Source organism: Serinus canaria, chromosome 25 (genome assembly GCF_022539315.1).
Source record: "Serinus canaria isolate serCan28SL12 chromosome 25, serCan2020, whole genome shotgun sequence".
In the NCBI taxonomy this organism is placed as follows: domain Eukaryota; kingdom Metazoa; phylum Chordata; class Aves; order Passeriformes; family Fringillidae; genus Serinus; species Serinus canaria.
This window is the reverse complement of record NC_066338.1, coordinates 9,579,775-9,603,960: the sequence shown is the minus strand read 5'-3', so window position 1 is coordinate 9,603,960 and position 24,186 is coordinate 9,579,775. Positions and strand designations below refer to the sequence as shown.

General features: G+C 68.5%; 4 protein-coding genes across 6 annotated transcripts; 1 reads left to right on the top strand and 3 right to left on the bottom strand.

Moving 5' to 3' along the window:
- Positions 1 to 1,108: 1,108 nt before the first annotated feature.
- PFN1 (profilin 1) lies at positions 1,109 to 3,677 on the bottom strand. Of its 2 annotated transcripts, none has more exons than XM_050984197.1 (3): positions 3,505 to 3,677; positions 2,021 to 2,213; positions 1,109 to 1,328 (listed from the first exon to the last, which is right to left on the bottom strand). In XM_050984197.1, the coding sequence occupies exons 1-3, from the start codon at positions 3,634 to 3,636 to the stop codon at positions 1,231 to 1,233; spliced, it is 423 nt and encodes a 140-aa protein (XP_050840154.1). In that variant the 5' UTR covers positions 3,637 to 3,677; the 3' UTR covers positions 1,109 to 1,230. The 2 variants fall into 2 exon arrangements, with proteins under 2 accessions (XP_050840154.1, XP_050840155.1); XM_050984198.1 differs by lacking the exon at positions 3,505 to 3,677 and adding an exon at positions 3,087 to 3,224.
- Positions 3,678 to 7,238: 3,561 nt separating this feature from the next.
- SPAG7 (sperm associated antigen 7) lies at positions 7,239 to 8,991 on the bottom strand. The gene is made up of 7 exons (XM_050984154.1): positions 8,820 to 8,991; positions 8,365 to 8,432; positions 8,184 to 8,272; positions 7,970 to 8,054; positions 7,793 to 7,882; positions 7,480 to 7,636; positions 7,239 to 7,369 (listed from the first exon to the last, which is right to left on the bottom strand). The coding sequence occupies exons 1-7, from the start codon at positions 8,971 to 8,973 to the stop codon at positions 7,239 to 7,241; spliced, it is 774 nt and encodes a 257-aa protein (XP_050840111.1). The 5' UTR covers positions 8,974 to 8,991.
- A 326-nt stretch (positions 8,992 to 9,317) lies between these two features.
- On the bottom strand, positions 9,318 to 18,643 carry CAMTA2 (calmodulin binding transcription activator 2). Of its 2 annotated transcripts, none has more exons than XM_050983904.1 (21): positions 18,540 to 18,643; positions 17,759 to 17,848; positions 17,575 to 17,675; positions 17,153 to 17,220; positions 16,919 to 17,054; positions 16,223 to 16,294; positions 15,956 to 16,145; positions 15,413 to 15,553; positions 14,036 to 14,772; positions 13,819 to 13,942; positions 13,439 to 13,576; positions 13,098 to 13,222; positions 12,670 to 12,869; positions 12,462 to 12,540; positions 12,042 to 12,276; positions 11,518 to 11,687; positions 11,215 to 11,444; positions 10,694 to 10,898; positions 10,514 to 10,585; positions 9,790 to 10,079; positions 9,318 to 9,657 (listed from the first exon to the last, which is right to left on the bottom strand). In XM_050983904.1, the coding sequence occupies exons 2-21, from the start codon at positions 17,787 to 17,789 to the stop codon at positions 9,594 to 9,596; spliced, it is 3,408 nt and encodes a 1,135-aa protein (XP_050839861.1). In that variant the 5' UTR covers positions 17,790 to 17,848; positions 18,540 to 18,643; the 3' UTR covers positions 9,318 to 9,593. The 2 variants fall into 2 exon arrangements, with proteins under 2 accessions (XP_050839861.1, XP_050839862.1); XM_050983905.1 differs by lacking the exon at positions 18,540 to 18,643 and having other exon boundaries at positions 9,790 to 9,864; positions 9,937 to 10,079; positions 17,759 to 18,310.
- Positions 18,644 to 19,279: 636 nt separating this feature from the next.
- Positions 19,280 to 24,182, top strand: KIF1C (kinesin family member 1C; the record flags this gene model as incomplete). The annotated part of the gene is made up of 16 exons (XM_050984793.1): positions 19,280 to 19,512; positions 20,450 to 20,573; positions 20,821 to 20,897; positions 20,966 to 21,145; positions 21,228 to 21,293; positions 21,626 to 21,804; positions 21,888 to 21,999; positions 22,256 to 22,333; positions 22,457 to 22,522; positions 22,627 to 22,705; positions 22,785 to 22,863; positions 22,961 to 23,082; positions 23,439 to 23,551; positions 23,662 to 23,741; positions 23,920 to 23,995; positions 24,090 to 24,182. Coding segments are annotated over exons 2-16 (1,506 nt in total), but the record flags the coding sequence as incomplete, so codon positions are not given.
- Positions 24,183 to 24,186: the final 4 nt, after the last annotated feature.

Below are 24,186 nucleotides of genomic sequence, written 5' to 3'. Positions count from 1 at the left end.
CACTGGTGAGGTACTGGGTACTGCACACCACCCCCTCCCCAGGGCTTGCATCTCCCTCCCCTGGCCCTCCCCTCCAGCCCCCCCAGTTTAAGGTGCTGGGGAAACCAGAGGGCACACGGTGGCAGGGATGACACAGGTGACAGCATCCTACAGGTGTAACAGGATGACCTGGACATGGCATGGGAGGGGGGCAAGGACACTGTCCTGCAGGATGCAGGGGTGCCGTGGCTCTGCAGTGATGGGGTGACAGTGTGCCCCCAACCTCACAGCCATGGGGATCACCTCACGGCAGGGGCAAAGGCACGGTGGGGGCCCCAACCCTGGGTCCATCCATGCTGGGTGAGGGGACAGGGGACAGGACAGTCCCATTTGCCCCACAGCCTGATACCCAAATTCCCGCAGTGGGGCAACCGCGGGCCCTTCCCCCCCTCCCGTGAGTCACACGGGGGGTGGGGGGGGGAAGCAGGAAGCGCCAGAGCCACCACATTGCCCTTATAAGGCCTCGACTCGTCGGCACCGGGAGCTGCTTCCGCCTGCCCGGGCGCCCAGGCCTGCTGCACATCTCCTGCTGTACCCCACAGAGCCTTCCCACATCCCCATCTCTACCCCACACCACCTTCCTCACCCCACGTCAGCCCCCCCATCTCCCCCTATCCCACCCCATCCACCACATCAACCCATGCCAGCACTTCCCCAACCCCCATCTCTGCCCCCCACCACCCCCTGATCACCTGGGGAGCCCTGCCCCACAGCCTGCCAGAAAATTCAGAGTTACTGTCCCCCCATTCCCCACAACCCCTTCTGTTCCCTCAGATGTCCCTCAGCCCCCTTGTTCCATCCTACTCCCCCAGCTGACCTCCTCCCACCTCCATCACAAGTGCAGCTCCCCAATAAAGCCTCTGCCCCCCAACTTTGCCTCCTGAGAGTCAGAGATGGGGGGGGGGGGGGCAGCGTAGGGCGGGTGCCGAGGCGTCACCCCCGCCCCAGCGTGGACTTTGTCCCCCCAGGGCACGGCAGCACCCTTGGACCCGGGTATCCGCCCTGGGTGGAGGCAGAGCCGCGCCCCGAGGCTCCCCTGCAGCGCCCCAAAACCCCGAGCCACAGCCACTCCCCACAAGGGCACTTTATTGCTGCCGGCAGCGGGGATTGGGGGCGGGCAGGGGGTGGGGGATGGGGTCCTGCTGGTCCCTGGCGGCTCCTGCTGGTCCCTGGGGGTGGCCCCCAGCCCCCTCAGTACTGGCTGCGCCGCAGGTGATTGGCCATCTCGTAGCATTTCTTGTTGACGCAGCCGCCGTGGACGCCCTCCTTGCCCATGGCCAGCACGATGGCTGCAGGGGTGGGGAACAAGGTAGGGGGGGTCACCTCAAGGCTCCCCAAGCCCCCAGAGAGACAGGGGGCAAGGGGGCACAAGGGCAGCAAGCAGGGATGAAGGGATGGCAGAAGTTAGCAAGGGGTAATTTGTGGGGACCTGGGTCAAAGGGGAGGGGGACACTAGCGGGAAGCGGGTCAGGGGTGATACAGGTGACAAGGCCAGTGACGTGGCCAAGTGGAGCTGTGTGGGGGAGAGGACACTGGGCAGGAGGGGCATCTGGAGAGTGACAAGTGCTCGGAGTGACATCGGGTGACACTGTGATGCCATATGATACATGGGAGGCTTGGGGTCATGGGGGGTGACAGGAACTGGTCAGGAGGTGACATGGGGTGACAGGAAAGAGGGTAGGGGGTGACACAGGGTGACAGGAACTGGTCAGGAGGAGAAACGGGGTGACAGGGAGGTGGGCAGGGGGTGACATGGGGTGACAGGGAGGTGAGCAGTGGCAGTGACACGGGGTGACAGGAAGGCAGGCAGGGGGTGACACGGGGTGACAGGGAGGATCCAGGGGGAAGGCTCCTCTTGTTGGTGATTTTAAAGGTGGGGGGTCCCAGGGGACCGAAGGGCAGGGGGTGTGCTGGGAGGGCAATGGGGCTGACCCAGGGTGAGGGTGAGGGGTGACAGGGGGCAGTGGCAGGGGTCCCTCACTCTTGTTGGTGATGGCAGCCGTGATGTTGAAGGTGGGCGCTCCGGCGGCGCCCTTGGTGCGCAGGTCCATGCTGTGCTCGCCCTCCACCAGCAGCGAGTCTCGGATGACGGAGCAGCGCAGACCCCCCAGCGTCAGCCCTTGCACCAGCAGCGGGCCCCGCTCGGGGCCCACCAGCGCCGCCACCTCCGCTGGCTGCAGGGACAAGGGTCAGGGGCACCCCAGAAACAGAGCCCAGACCCCCAAATCCACCTGTGAGGCACTGCCATAGCACCCCCTGCTCATGACCTAGTGCTTTTTCAGGGTGGACAGGGTGGGGACAGATCAGGGGAACCCCAAAGACCCACACCCAGGGACCACCAAAGCCAAAGCATCGGGCAGGGCCCCTACAGAGTACTCGGCAAACAGGGACTCTCATAACTCTCACTCCATGACCATAAAAGGGACCCAGGTGTCCCGGGACCCCCATGACTCCCGCCAGGGACCCCACGCGCTAACCCTGATCCCCGAGGGGTCCCCGCAAGGAGACCCGAGCATCCAGGGATCCCCGTGACTCCCCCAAACTCGGGACCCTCCAGGACCAGCACTTCCACGAGCTGCCAAGGGGGAGAACAGGTCGGGAACCCCAAAACCAGCCCTGCAAGAACCCCAGAAACGACTCCCCCAAACGAACCGCCCCGGGACCCCACACTGAACCTAGGCACCCCAATCGGGACCTCGGGGACACCAATGAGCCCCGTCAGGTCCTTGGGGTGGCTCCTCGCCCGTGGGACCCCCGTAACTTTCCCGTGACCCCAGACAGGGACCAGGGCTCCAGAAGCCCCCCCCTTTCCCACCATGGGCTTCCCCAAACTTCTCCCTTTCTCCCCCCCCCCCCCCATTTCCGTGGGGGGAAGTGGGGAGGGGGGAGGGGGGTGCGCGCGCGCCGCCCCTCCCCCACAGGAAGCCCCGGCCGCCCCTCCTCCACCGGGAAGTGGCCGCATTCCGCGCATTTTTAGAGGGTTTTTAAGTGGGGAGGGGTTCCTCCAGCCCCCCCTCCCTGCCACGAGACCCCCGCCATCCACTCACGGGATCGCAAGGAAAGCGACGGGAAGCGGGGACGGAGGTCTCCGAAGCACGTGGTGCTCGCCCATCCCCCATTCCCCGCCCGCCCGCGACCCCCCAAAACGCTCGAAGGGGGGTTAAGGAAGGGGCTGCCCCACCGCCGGGCCCCCCTCCGCCTCCAGGGCCCCCCCGGCACCGGCCCTCCCCCGGCACCGGCTCCGCGGGCCCGGGCAGCGCCCGAGCCCCCCCCCGCCGCGCTCCACGCTGGCGCTTTTGCGTTTTTCTCCCTTTTTTGTCCTTCCCGGAGCCCGTCGCGGGAGAGGTGGGGGGGGTCAGCCCCGCCCCTCAGAGGCCGCCGGGTCCCCCCGCCCTCCGCGCGCTTGGGCGGGAAACGCCTCAGCGCGCTGCCCCCCCCCCGGCCCCGCCGACGCCGGCCTCTCACCGTGATATTGGCGAAGGTCTTGCCGGGGGCGGCGGCCCAGACGGCGGGGGTGTCGCGATAGCCGACGATGGCGGCATCCTGGCAGGTGCCGTCCGCCAGCAGCGTCTCCACGTAGGGCGCCCACCCGCTCATGGCGGCGGCGGGCGGGCGGGCGGGGCGCGGGGGCGCGGCCTTCCGCGGGGGGCGGGACTTCGCCGGGGAAGGGGCGGGATTTTCGCTCGGCGCCTGCGCGGTGCGGCTGAGGCGCGGCGGCGGCGGAGGAGCGGCGGCGGCGCCGCGCGGCGGTTTTCATAGGGGACGCAGGGGGCGGGCCCGGGGCGGGGCTAAGGGGGCGGGGTAAGGGGAACATCCCGCGCGCTGCGGAGGGCGCGCGGCGATTATTGGGGGGGGGGGCGGTGTGAGGCAGGGGGGCTTTTTATCGCGACATCTCCCACCCGTTGCGGCCCCGCCCCCCCCCGCGATGTCCCGGCCCAGGCCGTTACTGCGATCCTGGCGCTCCCGTTCACTGCGCACCCTTCCCTTACTGCGCCCACCGCCCCCCTCAATCCAAGCCTTTCGTATTCTGCATCCCGCGATTATCATGATGCATCAAAATTCGAGCACCCCCTCAGTATCCCGACGCTCGCTTCCGTTAACTGGACCGTCCACATTATCGCGACGCCCATCCTATATTGTGCCCCCTCTTCCCCGTTATTCCGACCCCCCTCCCGCTATCGCGACAGTCCCATGGATATCGTGACCCTCCCAGACTGATAACGAATCTCTCGTTATTGCGCCTCCTCCCTCTGTATCGCGATTCCCGGTTATTCTGATCCACACACGCCCTTATCGCGACACCCCGCCCCGCTCTGGGCCCTTCGCGCAGCCCCGAGCGGGGGTCGCGGGCGGAGAGCGACAGCTCAGTGTGAGTCGGGGGGCGCGGGACCCCCGCCCCTCCCCCAGCGGGTCTCGGTTTGACTCAGACCCAGGCGGGACTTTCCGGGGGGAGGGGCAGCGGTTTCACTTCCTGCCCCGGGGTGGGGGAGGGGCTCGGCGGTTGCCGACGGGGAAGGGGGGGGAACCGAGGAGTTCGGGATCGTCTCCCCTCGAGGGGGGCCGAGGGTGCCAGGACCCCCAGAACGGGGCTGGGGGGAATCTCGGCCTCGTGAGATGCCCCTTCACCCCCCCAATAAAAGGACCGCCCCCCCCCCCCCCGGCGAGAACTTCCCCGGGAAGTGGTCAAAGCCACCGCCCCTCCCCCACGCTGTGGGGCCCATGGGGCTGAGCTCCCCCCTCCCCCACCCCTGGTACTCCTTAGGGGCTGAACTGCCCCCGAAAGGACCTTCTGTACCCCCAAAATCGTGTCCCCCCCGCTCTTAGTTCGCCCCCTCCCCTGCTGGCGGCTGCTGTTCTCCCCAGGGCCTTCAGGCGGCGCTGCAGCCCCCCCCGGCTGGGGGTCGGGTTATAGCGACCTTTGAGGGAGGCTAAAAATAGCCCCAGACCCGGGGGGGGACACCTGGGGACCCTCTCAAGTGCCACCAGCCCCGGGCACTCGTGGCCCCGCCCCGTTTCCCCCGGCGGGGGCCGAATGTGACCCCGGTCCCTCCGGGGAGGAGGGGCGAAGGGATGGAGGGAGGGGGCGGGGCAGAGGCAGCACCGGGTGGGAAGGGCCCGAACCCACCCCGGGTCCCTCTGGCTGTCCTGGGTACTGGGGCGGGGGGGTCTGGGCTCACTGAGGGTCTCCCCAGGGGATTGGGGGGGCATGAGGTCTGCTCAGAGCACTGGACACGGGGGTTCTCCCTGTTTTGGGGGGCTGCCTGTGGGGTCCAGGGTCAGGCTGGGACCCCCAGGACCTTGGCCTGGACCCCGGGGTGCCCCAGCCCACAACCATGTCCACCCAAGAGATCACAGCCCAGGAGATCCCGGATTCCCATGGGAATCTCCCACGGGAGCTGGATTTGTTCACAGCTGAAGGGCAGGGGGGGTGCTGGGGTGAGAGGGGAGCCATGGGGGTGTGCAGGGGGAGGCTCAGGGCTGTGGTGACACAATCAGGAGTGTTGGGGACATGGAGGGCCTCAGAGCGGGCCCTGGTGACGGTCCCCAGGATGGGGTTGGGTTTCAGGGTCACATCACGAATTTCTGGTAATTGGAGAAAAGTCACGGGGCAGTGGGGGAAGGGTGGGAAAGGGCAGGAGGTGGAGGGGGGCACCCAGACACCAGGGTGGGTCCCTCTGCCCATGGGAGGAGAGCAATTTGGAGTGGGGGTCTTGGGCCCTGGATGCCCAGGTCTCCTTGACCAAGGGTCAGCGCTGAGTGCGTCCGTGTGTGGGGTCTCTGGAGGGATTTGAGGGATCAGGAGGGATTTGGGGCCTGGACGCCCCAGGTCTGTCTCAGCTGGGGTGGGGGTTCAGGGAGATTTGGGGATTCTGGGGGTATTTAGGCCCAGCTTCCCGTGTGTGGAGCTTCTGCAGCAGCCACTGGTACCTGGCCAAGGTGCTCACCGGGATGGACGCAGCAGCCTCTGAGTTCTGTCATGAGGGCAAAGACAACCTGGGCTTCAAATCCCCCCCTGGATCCCCAGCACCTCACCAGTGGGGTTGGCTCCACCAGAGATTCATCAAGGACTGTCCTGGTGGGCAGTGGGATGGGACTGGGAGGGGGCTGGGAAGCAGGAGTGACACTGAGGAGGACTAGGAGGTTCTGCAGGGCATTGGGATGAACTGGACCAGACTGGGGGATAACTGGGTGGCACAGGGAAGGCAGCTGGGGCCTCTGCCAGCTCACACAAGGCTGTGCCCAGGGCGCAGGGTGGTCACCATCCCTGTCCCACCCCCAGGGGACTGGGCCATACTGGTGCTGGCTGTTTCCCCACAGCGGTGTCAACTGAGGACCCTCTGAGCAGCACGACTGGGAGGGCTGGAAGTGGTTCCTGACACAGGTGGACATCCAGGTAGGGGACTGTGACCTGACAGTGACTGACCCAGAGCTCATGGCATGGGTGGCACAGGCTGTGGGCACGCAGTCCCCCGAGCCCAGCCAGGTGCAGCTCCTGTGCAAATCCCAGCACCGAGTCCGTGCAGGTGTGACCCCCTCGTGTGTGACCCTCACAAACCCCTGGGCAACCCCTCCTGCAAATCTCTGTGTGAAAAATCACTGGGGTCTCAGCGCCCACCCAGGCAATTCCTTGTGCCAACGCTTGGGAAAAGGCTCCCTGGGAAGAGGCCTCGTGAAACCTCCCTCATCCCTGCGGCCAGCTGGTGCACAATCCTCACGTGAAAACCTCACGTCCCCGTGTCACCTCCCAGGAGTGCCCTCGTCCCTGTGTGTCTCCCCTCTTCCCCAGACCCCCCCATGTCTGCTGACCCCTGGATCAGCCCCACCGAGCCCTCATCCCTCCCAGGGTTGAGGAGACGCTGGGGCACCAGGCCAAGATGAGAGGGCGCAAAATCCCCCAAGACTGAGAAGGGGGAAGGGCAGCGGGGCCCCATCCTGGCCCCCCCACCAAGGGGCTCCCCCCACCCCAATAACTTTTGTAACGTACCAGGAGCTCCTGACCCATGCTTTGTTTGGGGAGTGGGACCCACACACACAATCTGAGATGTGGGAGTGCCCCCCTCCCGAAAACCACCCCCCCAAAAGAGACACGGGCACCAGGAGAGGAGAACGAGGCGCTTTATCACCCCTCTGTGTGCCCCATCCCCTTCCCCCTGCTGTTAAATACCCCTGGGAGGGGGTACCCCCCCACCACCCCCCCATCACACACAGGGCCCCCCCGGGCCCCCCCCAGCCCCCCCCTCATCCTCCGCCTGCCGCAGCCGCTTCTTGGCCCGGATCTCGTTCATGGCCTCCTCGATGGAGCGCGTGTCCCGCTTGTTGGCCACGGGCACTGGGGGCACAGGAGAGACCCTCAGCGACCCCCAGTCCCCCCTGGACAGCCCAGGCTGCCCAAACCCTCCCTGGGAAGGGCCCCGAGAGCCCCCCAAGCCCCCTGCTCACCGCAGCCGTACGCCTTGTTGGCCTCCATGGTGCGGGCGGCAGCCTTGGCGGCCTCCGAGCCAATCAGGTGCCGGTATTTGTCCTTGTAGTCGTTGGGGGGCCCCGGGGGGGCGGGCCCAGACTCAAGCTCCGCCTCCTCCTGCTGTGCTGCCAGCTCCTGCAGGTGAGCAGTCAGCAACAGGCCCCGCCCAGCCGGGCCACACCCATGTAAGCCCTTCCTCCATCATGCATGAACGCCCCACCCACGTGGCCACGCCCTGTTAAGTCCCCGCCCATAGCTCAGTTAAACCCCACCCCACCAAGCCCCGCCTACCCGGAGGCGGCGCCGCTCCTCGGCCCGGGCCGGGTCCCACTCCTCCCCGCGCCGGTACGCCTCCAGCTCCTCGTCCGACGGCGCGAACTCCTGGGGACACCCAGGAGGGGACAGCGGCGTCACCCTGGGCTCTGTCACCTCCCCCAGCCCCCCACAGCGTCCCCTGCCATCGCCCACCTTCTTGAACACCATCACGTAGCGACTGTCCTCATCATCCCCAAAGGAGAAGGACGTCAGGCCGGCCACCTCCGCCACATCGTGCCTGGGGGAACACGGCGCTGCTGGCACTGGGGGTCCCCGAGTGCCCCCGGTACCACCAGGATCCCCAGTGCCCCCCAGAGTCCCCAGTATTCCCTCAGTGCCCTCCCAGGGCCCCCAGTGCCCCGCTCACAGGATGCTCCTCTCAATCTTGTTCATGGGCTGGAACCGGCGCCGGGGCTCCCCGCTGGCCTGGATGAACTGGGACACCTCTTGTTCCATCTGAGGACACACGGGCAATGCAGGGGAGCCCAGGAATTTGTGGGGGGCCCGTGAGGAGCGCCCCAAAACGCCCAGCACCGCCCCCCACTCACCCTCTTTCTGAACTCAACTTTCTGGCGCTTCTCTTGCTCCTGCAGCTTCTTCATGCGAGCAGCTTGTTCTGGAGGGGACAGGGGGAGTGTCAGGCCGGGGGGGGCCCCCCAAACCCCCGGGGACCCCCCAAAAAAACCCTCGGGGGGCGGAGGGGGCGGGGCCTGCGCCCTCTGAACAGGACAGGGGCGTGGACTGCGGTGGGCGTGGCGTGCGAACAACAGCGCGACACAGGAGAAAGGGCAGGGGCGTGGCCAGACGGCCCACGCTGTCAATCAGCAGAGCGGGGGCGTGCCCAGGGAGCTGGGGGCGGAGCCGGCGGCCCGCGGGGTCACAGCCTCGCATGAGGGCGGGCGCCGGGGGTGGGGGGGGTTCTGAGGGCGAAAGGCCGGGACGCGCCGCTCCCCGCCCGGGGCCCCTGCCCCGGTGCCTCCGCGCCCTCCCCGGCCCTGCTGACCCCGCGCCCGGCGCCGCGTCTCGCCGTCGGCCGCGGCGGGCGGCCGCTCCATGGAGTTCAGGATGGAGCCCAGCAAATCCAGCTCCGCCATCTTGAGACGGGGCGATGCGTGACGCCGCGCGCGAGCCACGTCTCCGGTGTCGGCGTGCGTCATCACGTCCGCGACGTAGGAGGGCCCTGGGGCGGAGCGAAGAACGGGCGTGGCCCGGCCCCAGAGGGCGTGGCCTGCCCCTTAAAGGGCCCGTCCCTCCAGCTCTGCCGGGGTCTTCCCGCGCCCCCCGCGATGTCCCCTCCTCGTGTTCACCCCAGTGTCCCCCCCATCATGTCCCCCGCGATGTCCCCTCCTCGTGTTCACCCCAGTGTCCCCCCATCATGTCCCCAGCGATGTCCCCTCCTCGTGTTCACCCCAGTGTCCCCCCCATCATGTCCCCAGCGATGTCCCCTCCCCATGTCCCTCCCTGTGTCCCTCCCCAGACACAAACGCACAAACTTATGGCGTCTTTCATTCCCGCTTCCTCGTTTTTTTAATGGAACTTTGTACAAAGAGCCCCCACGAGGCGGGGGGGGAGTGGGCATGCGGGGGAGGTATGGGGGCGAGTGGGGAGGGGGCGCGGGGCGGCTCTCCCCGCTCCTTCCCCTCCGCACGAGCCCTCCGGGACACCCGGACACACAGACACGACCGGGGGGACAGCAAGGGGAGCTCCCCCCGTGCCTGGGCTCCCCCGTGAGGGGGGTACTGAGGGTCCCCCAATGCCTGGGTCCCCCTTGGGGGGGTCACGAGGCCAGGCCCCGCGTCTGTAAACTGTCCACCTCCTTGTTCTGCTTCAGCTCCTCCATCCTGGGTGAGAGAACACCAATTGGGGGCATCAGGCTTTTCTGGGACCCTGCCCCCATGGTGTCACCTGTCCCCACCCAGCCCGTGTGACACCTCCTGGTCCCTCCCCACATCACCGGTGTCCCCTCCCCGTACCGGTGGCGGCAGCGCCGCAGGAACCTCATGATCTTCCGGGCTGCCTGGTCCTGCTTGAGGGTGAGGAAGGTGCTCCTGGGGGAACGGAGGGGAGGGTGAGACCCCCGCGGCCCCGCGCCCCGCGCCCCCCGGGGCCCCGGGCCGCACCGGTGCTGGCGGAGGCTGCGGAAGCGCTGCTGGATGAGCACGGCCGCGCGCCGGCGCCGCTGGAAGCGCTTCTGCTCCGCGTAGCTGCGGAACTTGCTCTGGATCAGGATGGCGGCCTGCGTCATCCGCTGGAACAGGGCGAACTGCAGGGACAGGGGGACACCGGTGTCACAGCGCCCTCAGGGAGCCCAGTGTCACCCCAGGGTCACAGCACCCTCAGGGAGCCCAGTGTCACCCCAGGGTCACAGCACCCTCAGACAGGGAGCCCAGTGTCACCCCAGGGTCACAGCACCCCACTGGACCAGGGCAAACGGGGGGGACAGAGGGGGATGTAGAGGGGGGCACCCCAAACCCACCCCAGCATCCCCCAACAAGGACCCCATGCCCACGTGCTCTGGACCCCAGGCATCCCGAGCCCTGGAAACAGCCCCAAAAACCTGGGCAACCCCAACACTGCCCCCTGTTACCTTCAGAGCGATCCAGGTCAGCTTGTGGGGCAGAGACAGAGGGTTAGGGGGGGTCGGGGGGGTGCCCGGGAGGGGTCCCCGGGGGTCTGGGGTCCCCCACACCTCAGTACCTGCTTGTACTTGCGGTAGCAGCGCTGGATGACGGCGGCAGCCAGCTCCTGCTGCTCCTTCAGCCTCCGGCCCTGGGGGCAGCCGGGGGGTTTGGGGGGTCAGCGGTGCTGGGGAGCCCCGGGGGGAGCCCCCGGAGGGGCCCTGGAGGGTTTGGGGTGCAGGGGGAGGGGGGCACACACCCGGTACTTGCGGAAAGCGCCCTGCACAAGACGCGCGGCCTCGTAGAGCTCGTGCTGCTCCTGGTCACTGAGGGTCAGCAGGGCCACGGCCCCCCCCTCGCCCCGAGCCCCCCCGGAGGCGTTCAGGAACTCGGCCCAGCCCGCGGCCGAAGGGGGGGGCGGCCGGTCGGGGACCCCCGGGGACCCCCGTGAGGCCACCTCCGCCCTGGGGGACACACAAGACACACAGGAGGGTCAGGGGGCGAGGGGCGGCACCCTGCCCCGGGCTGGGAGACAGCCAGGAGGGAATCCCAGTGTCACAGAATGTCCCCAGGGGGACACTGCGGTGTCCCAGGGGCCAGGGGATACCCCCTGGGGACTCGGGGGTTTGGAGGATGGGGGAGACCCCCTCATGGAGACAGTGGAGTGCCACAGGACCTTCCCAAGGGGATCTCCGAGAGCACCCCGGGGTGCTGCTCAGGGGGGGCGACCCTCCCGGGGAGCTGAGGGTGCGGCTGGACAGCCCCCAAGGCCAGGGGTACCTGTGGGCAGGTGCGGGGGGACGGTCCACGCTCTCCAGGTACGTGGCCAGCCAGGCCATGGCAGCACCAAGCCCTGCTGGCCCTGCTGGCCCCGGGGTCCCCGTTGTCCCTGGTGTCCCCCCTGCTGCTCCCAGGGCTCCCAGTGCCCCCGGGGGCCCCCCCGGTGCCTCCTGCTTGATGCGTTCAGGGGTGGCCTCGATGATCTGCCGTGCCAGTGTCACCACCTCGGCCTGGGGACACAGGACATTGGGGCTCTACCCTGCACCAAGGGTGTCCCCAGCCCCGGCTGTCCCCATCCTTTACCTGCAGGGCGTCGGAGGGCGGGGCCAGGGCATCCTCAGGGGGGCTGGGGGGCACTGCCAGCCCCCAGCTCTCATCCTCGGGGGGCCCAGGTGGGCCGGGGGGCAGCGGGACGGAGCCGGGACCCTCGGAGAGCCCCGATGGGGACGAGAGGCTGCTGGCTGTGCTCAGCCCTGGGGACAGAGGGGACACAGCAGGGGGGTTAGTCCTGGAGAGACACACCCCGAGGGCAAGGGGGACATGTGGGACATGGCAAGAGGACAGGGGATGTCATGGGGACATCCAGGGACACAGAGAAGGTGGGGAAGGACAGGGGACACGGGGAGTACACAGGGGGGTAAGGCTGGAGGGGACCAGCGATGCCCTGGGGGCACACAGAAGGGGACAGGGGGAGAATATGGTGACAGTGACAGCAAGTAGACAGAGACCACAGCAGGCTGGCAGAGAGCAGGAGCCCGGGACAGGACACAGTGACAACAGGACAGAGTGACAGAGGACAGGGAGGGCACAAGGCGCCGCTGCCATACCTGTGTCGGGGCTGGCAGAGAGCGGGGAGGGGATGCGCAGGCCGGGCAGGTGGCACCGTGGGGACACGGGTGACATCTGCAGCTCCTCGAGGCGGGTGACCAGGGCCAGGTGGCCGCGGGCACGTGCCAGGGCCAGGGGCAGCCGCCCCAGGGTGTCGGGGACAGCCAGCGCCCGCCGGTCCCAGCGGCACAGCCGCTCCGCCGCCTCCCGGTGCCCCAGGGCACACGCCCACATCTGGGGACACCAAGGACACGGCGTGTCCCCAGGGCGTCCCTTGTCCCCAGATGCCACCCCTGGTATCCCCCCAGCCCTGCCTGAGACACCACCCTGTGCCCCACACTCTTGGGGTGCCCTCCCAGCCCTGCCACCCTGCCCCTGCTGTCATCACCAGGCCCACAGTGTCCCCAGTGTCCCCTTACCAGGGGGGTGCAGGAGAAATGGTCCACGTTGAGGGGGTCGATCTCCTGCTCCAGCTCCAGGCTCTCAACTGCCAGCGCCCTGCAGGGACAAGAAGGGACACAGGCTGGAGAGGGTCACCTCTGCTCAGGGACACTGCCTGGGGCACGCCCATCGCTACCCCCAGGTGTCCCCAGGTGTCCCTGGGCGTCCCCAGGTGTCCCGGCTCACCGCCAGCGCCGAAGAGCCTCCACCAGGCTGGCATAGCCCTGGGCGGCCGCCAGGTGCAGCAGCGTCATCCCACGGAACGTCACCCCGTGCGCCAGCATCGAGGTCCCCGATGTCCCCAGCGACGTCCCGGACCAGCCTTGCCGCGCCATCATGGCCTCGCAGATGGCCACCACCCGCGCCTCGAAGGATGAGCCCGGCCCCTGGGGCCAGGCAGCGCGTCAGGGGACAGCAGGGCACGAGGACAGGGTGGCACAGGGGGTGGAAGGGGGCACCCGGGGCTCCTGCGGGGCGGCAGGGGATGGTGGAGGGGGAAAGGGACCAGGGAACTACAGGCCACTGTGGCATGGGGACAGGGAACCTCAGAGGACATCGGAGGACACGGGGATCTCGGGGGGCCACGCACTGACTCGGGGTTGGGGTGGCCTCACCTGCTCGGGGGGGGTCTCAGAGGGAGCCCCCCGTGGGGGCGGAAGGGGTGCGGGGGGGGGCAGGGCCCCCAGACGCGTCTCCAGCTGCTCCAGGCGCTCCAGGATGGACAGACGGAACTGGGCCTCTGCAGAGGGGGGAGCAGAGGCTGAGGGGGCACCCTGGCCCCCTCTGGGGGAGCCAGAGCCCCCCCAGATGCACTGACCCCGAAGAGCGTCACCCCACGGTGAGAGGGACAGGCTCGGGGTCGCGCCCATGGGACCCCAAAAGGGACCCGGGTGTCCGGGTGCCACCCCCCGGGGGGGTTTGACCCGTTCTGGGGGTGCCGGGGGTCCCCACTCACCATCCAGTGCCAGCCAGTCCAGCTGTGCCCCGGGGGGGCCCCGCGCCGCCCCCCGCGCCCGGTACTCGAACGGGGCGGCGGCCGAGAGCAGCCGGGGGGGACAGGCCACGCGCAGGGCGGCCACACCGGCCTCGTGGGCTGCGGGGGACACGGAGGGGTGAGCACGGACCGGGGCAGGGGGACACGGAGGGGAGAGCACGGACCGGGGCACGGGGACACGGAGGGGAGAGCACGGACCGGGGCACGGGGACACGGAGGGGTGAGCACGGACCGGGGCACGGGGACACGGAGGGGTGAGCACGGACCGGGGCACGGGGACACGGAGGGGTGAGCACGGACCGGGGCAGGGGGACACGGGGCACCCCGCGGGGGTCACTCACGGGGGCAGTAGCAGCGCAGCACGCCCGGCTGGACCAGCGCGGCCGGAACCGAGGTGCGGTCGAAGAGACACGAGTAGGCACCGGGGTCCCCCCAGGGGCCCGTGATCAGCACCTTCACCCCGCCCTGGGGGGACACGGGGCGTCACCGGGGACCCCTGGGGGCGGCAGGAGAGGGGTCCGGGGGAGAACACCCCCTACCCCCCTCCAGAGCGCTCACCTCAGGGTACGACCACTCCGGGGAGAAATCGGTGATGGCCACGGGGGGGTCGCTGGGGGGGCCCGTGGGGGAGGAGGGGAGCTGGGAGGTGTGGGGGGGCTCGCGCAGGTTTGGGGGGACCCCCGCGTCCCCCACCAGCAGCTCGGGGAAGGGCAGGGGGAACGGCGGCTGGGGCGGGGGGGCGGCGCTGAGTTCGCTGAGGGGGTCCTGGGCGACCGCGCCCTGCTTTCCCCCCTCCTCCTCCTCCTCCTCTTCCTCCGCCTCCTCCTCCTCCTCCTCCTCCTCCAGCTTGGGGGCCGCGGCGGGGGCCGGGGGGGGCGCCCCGGGGGGGGCCTCGGCCTCGCAGCCGTAGGTCTGCCCGCGGCGGGGGCTGTTGAGGAAGCAGTCGGGGTCGAAGGCGGCCGGGGGCGGCGGGGCCGTGGGGCAGGTGCCCTCGGGGGTCACCAGGTGCTGGCTGGGGGTCAGCCCCAGCGGCTGCTCGGGCCCCCCCGGCGCCGCGCCCCCCCCCAGACTGGCCACCACCAGGAGCGGCAGCCCCCCCCCGGGCGGGAACGGCGGCGCTCGGGGCCCCTCGGGGGGCGCCGCGCCCCCCCCCAGGCACGGGGAGGGCTGGGTGGTGTCGGGGGAGGAGGGGGCGGGTTTGGGGGGGTCCCCCGGGGCGCCCCCCTCGCTTCCCCGCTCCACTTTGGGGGAGATGATGCGGTGCTTGGTGCTGCTGCACTTGTGGCCGGGGGTGCCTGGGGGGGGAAGGGGGGGGGGTTAGCGGGGGCAGGGAGGGTGGGGGGGGGTAAGGGGGGGTCCTGAGGAGAATTCGGGGCGTTCAGAGTGACCAGAGGAATCTGGGGGTGTCCTGAGGAGGTTGGGGGGGTTCCACACGGGGGCAAAGGACAGTTCGGGGTGCCAGGGGCTGTCCTGGGGTCCCGAGGGGTCCTGGGGGGTCCCAAGGGGGCTCAGGGGGTCACCGTGGTTTGGGGGGATCCCAGGGAGGGATGGAGGAGATCCCCAGCAAGGTTTGGGGGAGGTCCCAGGGGGATGGGAGCCCCAGTGAGTTCCCAGGGGATTTAGGGGTCCCAGTGGGCTCCCCGTGGTTTTGGGGGTCCCAGTGGGTTCCCTGGGGTGTTGGGGGTCCCAGTGGGCTCCCCGGGGGTTTGGGGGTCCCAGTGGGTTCCCTGGGGTGTTGGGGGTCCCAGTGGGCTCCCCGGGGGTTTGGGGGTCCCAGTGGGTTCCCTGGGGTGTTGGGGGTCCCAGTGGGCTCCCCGGGGGTTTGGGAGTCCCAGTGGGTTCCCGGGGGTGTTGGGGGTCCCAGGGGGTTCCCCGGGGGTTTGGGGGTCCCAGGGGGCTCCCCGGGGTGTTGGGGGTCCCGGGGGTCTCTCTCACCCAGCCCCCCGGCGCAGAGGCAGGCGTGGGTGCGGGGGGGCGGCCGGGCCTGGTGCCTCTCCAGGACGTGCTGCACCAGCTGCTCCAGGGACAGCCCGGGGGCAGCCCCCCCGTTCCCGCAGCCCCACTTCACCCCGTGGACTGCGGGACAGGGGGAAAAATCCCTCAGCAACAGAGCTGTGGGGTTCACTCTCCATCCAGCCCCCCAAAACACCCACACAGACCCCCCCCCCACCCTGCTCCATCCTGGGGGAAAGCACAAAACTCCTCCAGAAGGGGGTTTGGGGGGCCCTCCCTGACCCCCTAAATCAGCCTCACCCTGCCCAAATCCTTTACAGGGAAAGGGAGGCAAATCCCACAGGGGGATTCCTCCCCCTCCCCAACCCCATTTTATCACATAAACTTTCACCAGGGAACCCACAAATCTGTCAAAAAAAGACGATTTAGGGCATCTCTCCCCAGCCCCCCCCCCACTGCCCCAGCCCTGTGACCTGAGGGTGACACCCCCGAGGAAAAGAGGCCCCGGGGCAGCCCCCTACTCACACATGGGGCGCAGCTGGGCCACCAGCTCCTCCTGGGACCACTTGAGCCACTCCCGGGGGTCGGCGGCGGCGGCGCAGATCGGGGGGGCCCCCGAGCAGAGGGGGGGGCTGCAGAGCCGGGGGGCGCAGGCGCGGCCGCACTCCTCCATGGCCGGCACGTTCAGGTAGTGCACCAGCACGATGTCGGGGTTCTGGGGGCACAGGCGGCACCTCTGGGTGGGGAGGGGTCCCGGGGGGGGTCTCCAGGGGGTCCCGGGCCCCCCGTTACCTGCAGCAGCCAGTAGCAGCGGCGGTGGAAGGTGGGCACGATGGACGAGTGCACGTAGCAGCCGTAGAGGCACTGGGGGGGGACAGCAGAGACTGGGGGGCCCTGCCAGCTTTTGGCAGCTTTTGGGGGGATCCCTGCACCCTGTGGGGGTCTCTTGTGCAAGGGTGGGCACCCCCAGACTCTCAGCTGCCTGGGCTGGAGGACACAGACACCTCCAAACTGCCCCCTGTCACCCCAAACCATCCCCAGCTGCTCCTGACACCCCCAAACCCCATTTTCAGCATCTCCCAACACCCCAAAACTGCCCCTCAGCAGCCCCAAACCTCCCTCTGGGGATCCCCATCACCCCCAAACTGTCCCCAGCTGCTCCTGACACCCCTAAACCCCATTTTCAGCATCTCCCAACACCCCCAAACCTCCACCTGGGGCGCTCCCAGCACCCTCAGACACACAACTGGGGATCTTGGGCCACCTAAACCACCCACTGGGTGTCCGAGCACCCCAAAACTGTCCCTTGGGGGCACCCAGCACCCTCTGTCCCCGCTCTTGTGTGTCCTGGCACTCTCAGACCCCCCCAGGTGCATCCCCAGCTCCCCACACCTGAACCAGGAGCAGTTCTGTGGAAAGGGGCCCTGTATGGGGGACACCAGGTGGTTTTCTGGGGAGGAGAAGGGCTGTGTTTTGGGGGCCCCCTACCTCCACTCCCTGCACCTTCAGCTTCATGTGGTCCTCACGCGTGGTCTTGCCATCCTTGCGTTTCTTCCAGCAGTACCCGTCCTTGCGGTACTTCACCTTCTTCCGGTTGTACAGGATCACCGACCCGTTCTGCGGCCTGGACACGGGGTCAGGGGGCCCCCGGGAGCCCCCAGGGCACCCCAGCACCCCGGGGCACCCCCCGGGCCCCCCAGGGCACCCCCCGGGCCCCCCCACCTGGTTTTGGGGGAGCACGAGAGCCACTCGTCGTGTTTCTCAAAGGTGATGAGGTACGAGGCGATTTCCTGGGGAGACAGGTGGCCCGTCTGTGTCCCCCACCCACTGCAGCACCCCGCTGTCCCACCAGGTCCCCTGTCCCCCATCCTTCCCCCACACCCAGCCAAGCCCCCTCCTGTGTCCCTTTAATGCCCCTTCTGTGTCCCCACATCTCCAGGTGCCCCCTGTGCCCCATGTGCCCCCCACATCCCTTCCATCCCCATTCCTGTGTCCCCACATCCCCTCCTGCACCCCCCCAGTCCCTTCCATCCTCACTCCCACGTCCCCCCATCCCCTCCTGCACATCCCATATCCCCTCCATCCCCACTCCCCTGTCCCCCCATCCCCTCCAGGAGCCCCCTGAGCCCCCCAGTGCCCCCCACCTCGTTGGTGTTCCAGCGCAGCTGCTCCTTGGGGAGGACGGGACATTTGGGCAAACACTCCACCAGCTTCCGGGGCAGGAACACCTTCAGGTGGCTCCTCTCTGTGCAGGGAGGGGCAGGGCTCAATGTCCCCTCGGTGTCCCCTCCCCGTACCCCACGGCCCCCCGTGTCCCCCTGCCCTTACCTGAGACCTCGGGGGGGTCCTTGCTGCTCATCTCGGGGCGCGTGCGGGGCCCTCAGGGCTCCCCGAGGGGGGCACAGCAAGGGCTGCAACCTGCAGGGACCCCCAAAAACGGTGATGGGGTGGGGAACAGCGGGGTGACATCGGGGGGACACGGGACCAGGGACCCCCGCACCGTCCTCAGCACCTTCCCCCACTGCAGCCAGTGCCTCTGCCCTACAGGGCCCCCTTCCTGCCCTACAGCCCCACACAGCACTGCCCTACAACTCCCCATCCCTGCCCTATAGCCCCCCATCCCTGCCGTACAACCCCACACATCCTTTCCCACTGCACTCCACAACCCTGACCTGTACCCCCACCTCTGCCCCACTGCACCCCACACGCCCCTGCCCACGCCCCCGCATCTCTGCGTTCTAACCCCACATCTCTGCCCCACTGCACCCCACATCTCTGCACTGTAACCCCACATTCTGCACTCACTGCACCCCACATCCCCCTCCCACTAAACCCCACATTCCCCTATCACCGCCCCCCACATCTCTTCCCCACGCGCCCCCACATGCTCTGCCCCACTGAACCCCACATTACCCACTGGCACCGCAACCACCCACATCTTGTCCCAATGACCCCACACATCTGCCACGGCACCCACGCCCGCCACATGCCCCCACAATCTCGCCCACATCCCGCCCCACGGCGGCCCCCCCCACGGGAACCCCCCCCATCCCCGCCCCACACGGTCCCGGCCCCGCCCTCGGCCCCGCCCCGGCCCCCCCGGCCCCACCTGGCGCCTCAGGGCCGCCGCCGCCGCCGCCGCCCCCGCCCCCGCCGCCCGCCGCCATCTTCCCGCCCGCCGCGGGCCAGCGCCGACGGCGCCGCCGGCGCGTGACGTCGCCGCGCAAGGGGGCGGGGACCGCGCCGCCGGACGGGGGCGGGACCAACCCGCAAAGGGGCGTGGTCAGGGGTGGGGCGGGGGCATTCGGGGTCGTGCGGGCGGGGCGATGAACTTTGTTAATTAAATTGTGCAAGGCCCTCGCTGTCAGCCGGGTTTGTGATTGTCCGGGCGGATTCACCCGCCTTCAGTCCTGCCAACACAATAAACTCTACAGCTGGTACCACCACTTGTACTCTCAGACTACACAACTACCGAATAAGGTTTCCAACTGTACCAGAAATACTATTAGTACTGGAAATAAATTTTCTTGAGGCGATTTTGGGGCCATTTTGAGGATTTGAAGGCTTTGTGGGCGAAAAAATGTAGGGAAAGAAAAGAGAAAGAAAAAAAAGAAAAGAAAACAGAGAAAATTATTTCACGAAAAGAAAATAAAAGTGTGAGGAAAAAATGGGACAAGCAGAAGCCTGAGGGGAAAAGCAGAGAGAAAGGTGAGGGGGAAATCCTGAGGTAAAAACGCGGGAAAAGCCGCCCCAGAGGTGGTCCTCGTCTGCACGGCGTTGCCCTTTTAAGAAGGGGCGGGTCATCGACCTCCGCCCCTCGCGCCCCGCCTCCGTCCGGCCCCGCCCCGCCCCGCCGGGCCCGGGCGCGGCCGCAGCCCCGGAGCCGCCGCGGAACCGCCGGGAACGGCCGGGAAACCTCGGGAAACCCCCGGGAACACCCGGAACCCCCAGGGAACCCCCGGAACCCCCAGGGAACCGCCGGGAACCCCCGGGTACAGCCAGGAACGCCCCGGGAACCCCCCGGGAACCGCCGGGAGCCCCCCGGAACGGCCGGGCCGAGGGGATGCGGCACCGCGGGGCCGGTGAGCGGCAGCGGCGCGGGTCTGGGGGCTGTCAGGGAGCAAACTGAGGGGCTCACAGGGGCGTAGCGGCAGGTTTGGGGGTCCTGGGGGCGTGGAAAGGGGGTTCGGGGGGTCCCGGGCACCTCGGGCGGACTTAGGCTGTGGGGCGGTTTGGGGGTGCTGGTTTAGGGGGCGTCACGGGGCTCGGGGGGGTTCAGGTCCCTAAAAGCGGGTTTAGGGATCCCATGGCGGGGTTTAAGGGGTGTAGGAGTGGGGTCTGGGGGGCTGTAGGGGAAGCTGAGGGCTCCTGAGCAGGCAGGGATCAGGTGTAGGGGCGGCACTGGGGGTTTGGGGGATGGAGGAAGTGAGTTTATGGGGCGACACGGCTGCGGAGCCCGGTCTAGAACAGTGGGGTGCAGTTTGGGGGTGTCTCGGGGCGCAGAGGTGGATTTGGGGGGCTATAGGGACCCCCATGCCCACACTGGGGTCTCTCGGGGTCACAGCCTTTGCTTTCCATGCAGGGGGGGCTCCGGCCCGGGGACGGGACCCCCAAATTTTGGGGGGCTCAGGGACAGCCTGGGGTGTCATGTGCTGTTTATGCTGACCTGGAGTCACCTGGGAATGGGGGTGGGGGATCCAGGGGGGCTTCCCACCCCCCTCCTCCTGTCTCCCTGCCCCAGATCCCCCCCTTTGCCCCCACCCCTGACTTCTGACCCTGCCGGGGCACCCCCTGAGCTTTGGGGGCGCCGGGGAGGGTCGGGCCGGGGGGGCTCTTTGCTCAGCCCCTCCCTGGCACCGCCCCGGGTTATTTTTAGGGCTCTCCTTGGGCAGGACCGGGGGAGGGACACGGAGCCCCCCCTGCCCTGCCCGGCCCGCCCGGGGCGCTGCCGGGGTGGGGGTCCCGCACACCTGGCCGAGGGGTGGCGGTGGAGGGGGTGACGCTGCTCTGTCGCGACAGGGTGAAGCTGTCGCGGGCATGGCGGGCGCCTCGGTGAAGGTGGCGGTCAGGGTCCGGCCCTTCAGTGCCAGGGAGAGCAGCCGCCAGGCCAAGTGTGTCATCCAGATGCAGGGGAACACCACCTGTGAGTGGGGGGCGCCCGGGAGGGGTGGTCTCGGGAGGGGAGGGACCCAGGGGTGGGGGGATTGCGGCGTGGGACCCCCCCCACCCGTCCCCGTCCTTGTCCCGTGCTGGCCTCGGGCCCGGAGCACCAGCTGCCGCCGGGCTAAAAATAGCAACGGGGAGGTTTTTGGGGGGGTGACGGTGCTGCGGGGATTGAGGGTGATGTGGGGGGGTCACCCCAAGCCCGGTGTCACCTCCACACCCCCCAGGCATCACCAACCCCAAGCTCCCCAAGGACGGCACCAAACACTTCACCTTCGACTACTCCTACTGGTCCCACACCTCGGTGAGTGCCGGGGCAGGCTGGGGGCACCCGCGGGGGGCTCCGGGGGTCCCTGACTCCTTCCCCCGCAGGAGGAGGACCCCAACTTCGCCTCGCAGCGCCGGGTGTACCAGGACATCGGGGAGGAGATGCTGGCGCACGCCTTCGAGGGCTACAACGTCTGCATCCTGGCCTACGGCCAGACCGGCGCCGGCAAGTCCTACACCATGATGGGGCGGCAGGAGCCGGGGCAGCGCGGGATTATCCCGCAGGTCCGGGGCCTGGGGGGGCTCCCGGGGGCTCGGGAAGGGCTGGAGCCCCCCCGGCCCCCGGCTCAAGGCTGCTCGCCTGCAGCTCTGCGAGGATCTGTTCGCCCGCGTCGCTCGGGAAGGGTCACCTGAGCTTTCGTTTTCTGTGGAGGTGAATTTGGGAGTTTGGGAAGGGTCTCCTGGGCTCTGGGGGGGGTCAGGGGGGTTTGGAGTGTGACCTGCAGACATCCCCCCGGTCAATCTGGGTGTTCAGCTCCTGCAGACTCACCCCACAACCCCCACAACAGTTTGGGGGTTCATCTGCCGCCCACCCCAACATTCTGGGCGCTCACCTGTCCCCCCAGCCCGGCACTTTGGGAGTTTCCCCACCACCATTTTGGGGATCCATCCCCCGCCATCCCCATTGATCTGCCCCCAGTTTGGGTCTTTCCTCCAAACCCCCCCCAGTTTTGGGGTCCCTCCTGAGCGTGTCGGGGCCCCCAGGTGAGCTACCTGGAGATCTACTGCGAGCGGGTGCGGGACCTGCTGAACCCCAAGAGCCGCGGGGGGCTGCGGGTGCGGGAGCACCCCCTGCTCGGGCCCTACGTGCAGGACCTGTCGCGCCTCGCCGTCGCCTCCTTCGCCGACATCGCCGACCTCATGGACAGCGGCAACAAGGCCAGGTGTGGGCAGGGCGGGGCAGGGGGGCTCCCCCAATCCCCAGAGACCCCCCAGGCACCGAGGGTCCTGCCCCACTCCCCCGCAGGACGGTGGCAGCCACCAACATGAACGAGACCAGCAGCCGCTCGCACGCCGTGTTCACCATCGTGTTCAGCCAGCGCCGCCAGGACCCGCTCAGCGACCTCGCCACGGAGAAGGTCGGGGGAGCCCTGGAGTTGCCCCCCGAATCCATCCCACCCCGCTTTTGGCTCACCCTGAAATCGCCCCCTGCAGTCTCCCGAGTCCCCCCGAATTCTGCCCTCATCTTCAGCTGGCACTCAGCGATTCTCTCCGCTCCGTCAGATCACCCCCACAATTCCACAAACCCCCCAAATTCCCCCCAGATGCCCTCACGCCCCCGTTTCCCCCCAGAATTCCCGCCCTGATCCCCCCAAACCCCCCCTGCCCCCCCAGGTGAGCCGCATCAGCCTGGTGGACTTGGCGGGCAGCGAACGCGCCGATTCCTCGGGGGCCAAGGGCATCCGCCTCAAGGTCGGCAGGGACCCCCAAAAAGAGGGCGTGGGACCCCCTGCGCCCCCCATAAAGAGGGGGTGACACCCCCCCCTCCTCCCTAGAGCCGTCCTGAGCCTTCCTCCCCCTCCTCCTCCTCCCCAGGAAGGCGCCAACATCAACAAGTCCCTGACCACCCTGGGCAAGGTCATCTCTGCCCTGGCTGAGGCGGTGAGTCTGGGGGTCACCCCCCTCCCCGCCCCCACTCTCGGCGGTCCCCTCCTTTTTTTGGGGGGGGTCTTACGACCCTCCTCATCGCTCCTCCCCCTCCCCAGCAGACCAGCAAGAAGAAGAAGCCGGATTTCATCCCGTACCGGGACTCAGTGCTGACGTGGCTGCTGAAGGAGAACCTGGGTGGGTTTGGGGAGGAGTTGGGGGGGGCACGAGGGGAGGTTTTGGGGGTGGCAGCCCCCCGGTGACGGCGTCCCCACAGGAGGGAACTCGCGCACGGCCATGATCGCGGCGCTGAGCCCGGCCGACAGCAGCTACGAGGAGACGCTGAGCACGCTGCGGTGAGGCAGGGCTGGGGGGCTCTGCCGCGGCTTGGGGGGGTGGGACGGGGGGCCCGGTGCTGATCCCACCCCCCCCTTGTCCCCCCCGACCCCTCAGCTATGCTGACCGCACGAAGCAGATCCGGTGCCACGCGGTGATCAACGAGGACCCGAACGCGCGGCTGATCCGCGAGCTGCGCCAGGAGGTGACGCGGCTGCGGGAGCTGCTCAGCGCCCAGGGTGAGGGGCTGGGGGGGATTTGGGGGGATTTAGGGGTTTTTAGGGGTTTTGGGAGGCTGTGGGAGCTGCTCAGCGCCCAGGGTGAGGGGCTGGGGGGGATTTGGGGTTGTGAGGATGGGGTTAAAGGGGTTTGTGGGGTCTGGGGGTCAGATTTAGGGGATTTTGCAGAGGGGTGGATTTGGGGTGGCAGAGAGGTTTTGGGGGGAGATGAAATTTCGGGGCAGAGCTAAGGTGGGGTTTGGGGGCATGGGGGTTCAGGGGCCAGAGTGGGGGTCACAGCTGTGGTGCTGGGGCTTTGGTTTGGGGGTGCAGGAGGTGACACCCCCCCCTCAGACCGAGCCCCCATCTCCCCCCAGGTCTCACTGACACCACCCTCTCCGGCCCCCCTGCCACCACGCCCCCCACCCTCAATGGGGACCCGGGGCTGGAGCCCCCCCTGGGCCCCACTGAGGCCATGGAGCGGCTGCAGGTGACCCTAAAACCCCTCCCAGCCCCTGCCCTGATCCTCAGGGAGCCTGGGGGGGTCTGTGCCCCCCTCCCCAAACCACGGGGGACCCTCCAAAATCGCTGTTCCTCCAGGAGACGGAGAAAATCATCGCAGAGCTCAACGAGACGTGGGAGGAGAAGCTGAGACGCACGGAGGCCCTGAGGCTGGAGCGGTGAGGGGGGCCCCGGACCCCCAACACAGCCCCCAAAACGTCCCTGAACCCCCCCAAATACCCCCAGCCTCGCCACAGTCCATCCAAATGCTCCTTATGCACCCCTGCAGCCCCCAAACCCCTCCCCAGCAGTTCCTAAATGCCCCCAGACCCCCCCCAAACTCCGTGTGCCCCCCAGGGAAGCGCTGCTGGCTGAGATGGGGGTGGCTCTGCGGGAGGACGGCGGCACCGTCGGGGTGTTCTCCCCTAAAAAGGCAAGTTTTTAAAATGGGGGGTGGGGGCTGCACCCTGAGGGTCCCCCCCAAACCCTGACCCCGTTTTTATTTTCGTGCCCCCCTCCCCAAAAAGACCCCGCACCTGGTGAACCTCAACGAGGACCCCCTGATGTCCGAGTGCCTCCTGTACCACATCAAGGACGGCGTGACCAGGTGGGTGGGGGGGGTTG

Bases quoted from the DNA above. Each gene is read 5' to 3' on its own strand.
- SPAG7 (XM_050984154.1), bottom strand. From the start codon at position 8,973: ATGACGCACGCCGACACCGGAGACGTGGCTCGCGCGCGGCGTCACGCA. The intron at 8,273-8,364 runs GTGAGTGGGGGG...GTGTGTCCTCAG, and splicing joins AAGTTGAGTTCAGAAAGAGG to ATGGAACAAGAGGTGTCCCA. The intron at 8,055-8,183 runs GTGAGCGGGGCA...GTGTTCCCCCAG, and splicing joins AAGATTGAGAGGAGCATCCT to GCACGATGTGGCGGAGGTGG.
- CAMTA2 (XM_050983904.1), bottom strand. From the start codon at position 17,789: ATGAGCAGCAAGGACCCCCCCGAGGTCTCAG. The intron at 13,577-13,818 runs GTGAGTGACCCC...TGTCCCCCGCAG, and splicing joins GCTGCGCTGCTACTGCCCCC to CCCACGAGGCCGGTGTGGCC. The intron at 11,445-11,517 runs GTAAAGGATGGG...CTGTGTCCCCAG, and splicing joins CGCCCTCCGACGCCCTGCAG to GCCGAGGTGGTGACACTGGC.
- PFN1 (XM_050984197.1), bottom strand. From the start codon at position 3,636: ATGAGCGGGTGGGCGCCCTACGTGGAGACGCTGCTGGCGGACGGCACC. The intron at 2,214-3,504 runs GTGAGAGGCCGG...TTGTCCCTGCAG, and splicing joins AGACCTTCGCCAATATCACG to CCAGCGGAGGTGGCGGCGCT. The intron at 1,329-2,020 runs GTGAGGGACCCC...CCACCCCTGCAG, and splicing joins GGCTGCCATCACCAACAAGA to CCATCGTGCTGGCCATGGGC.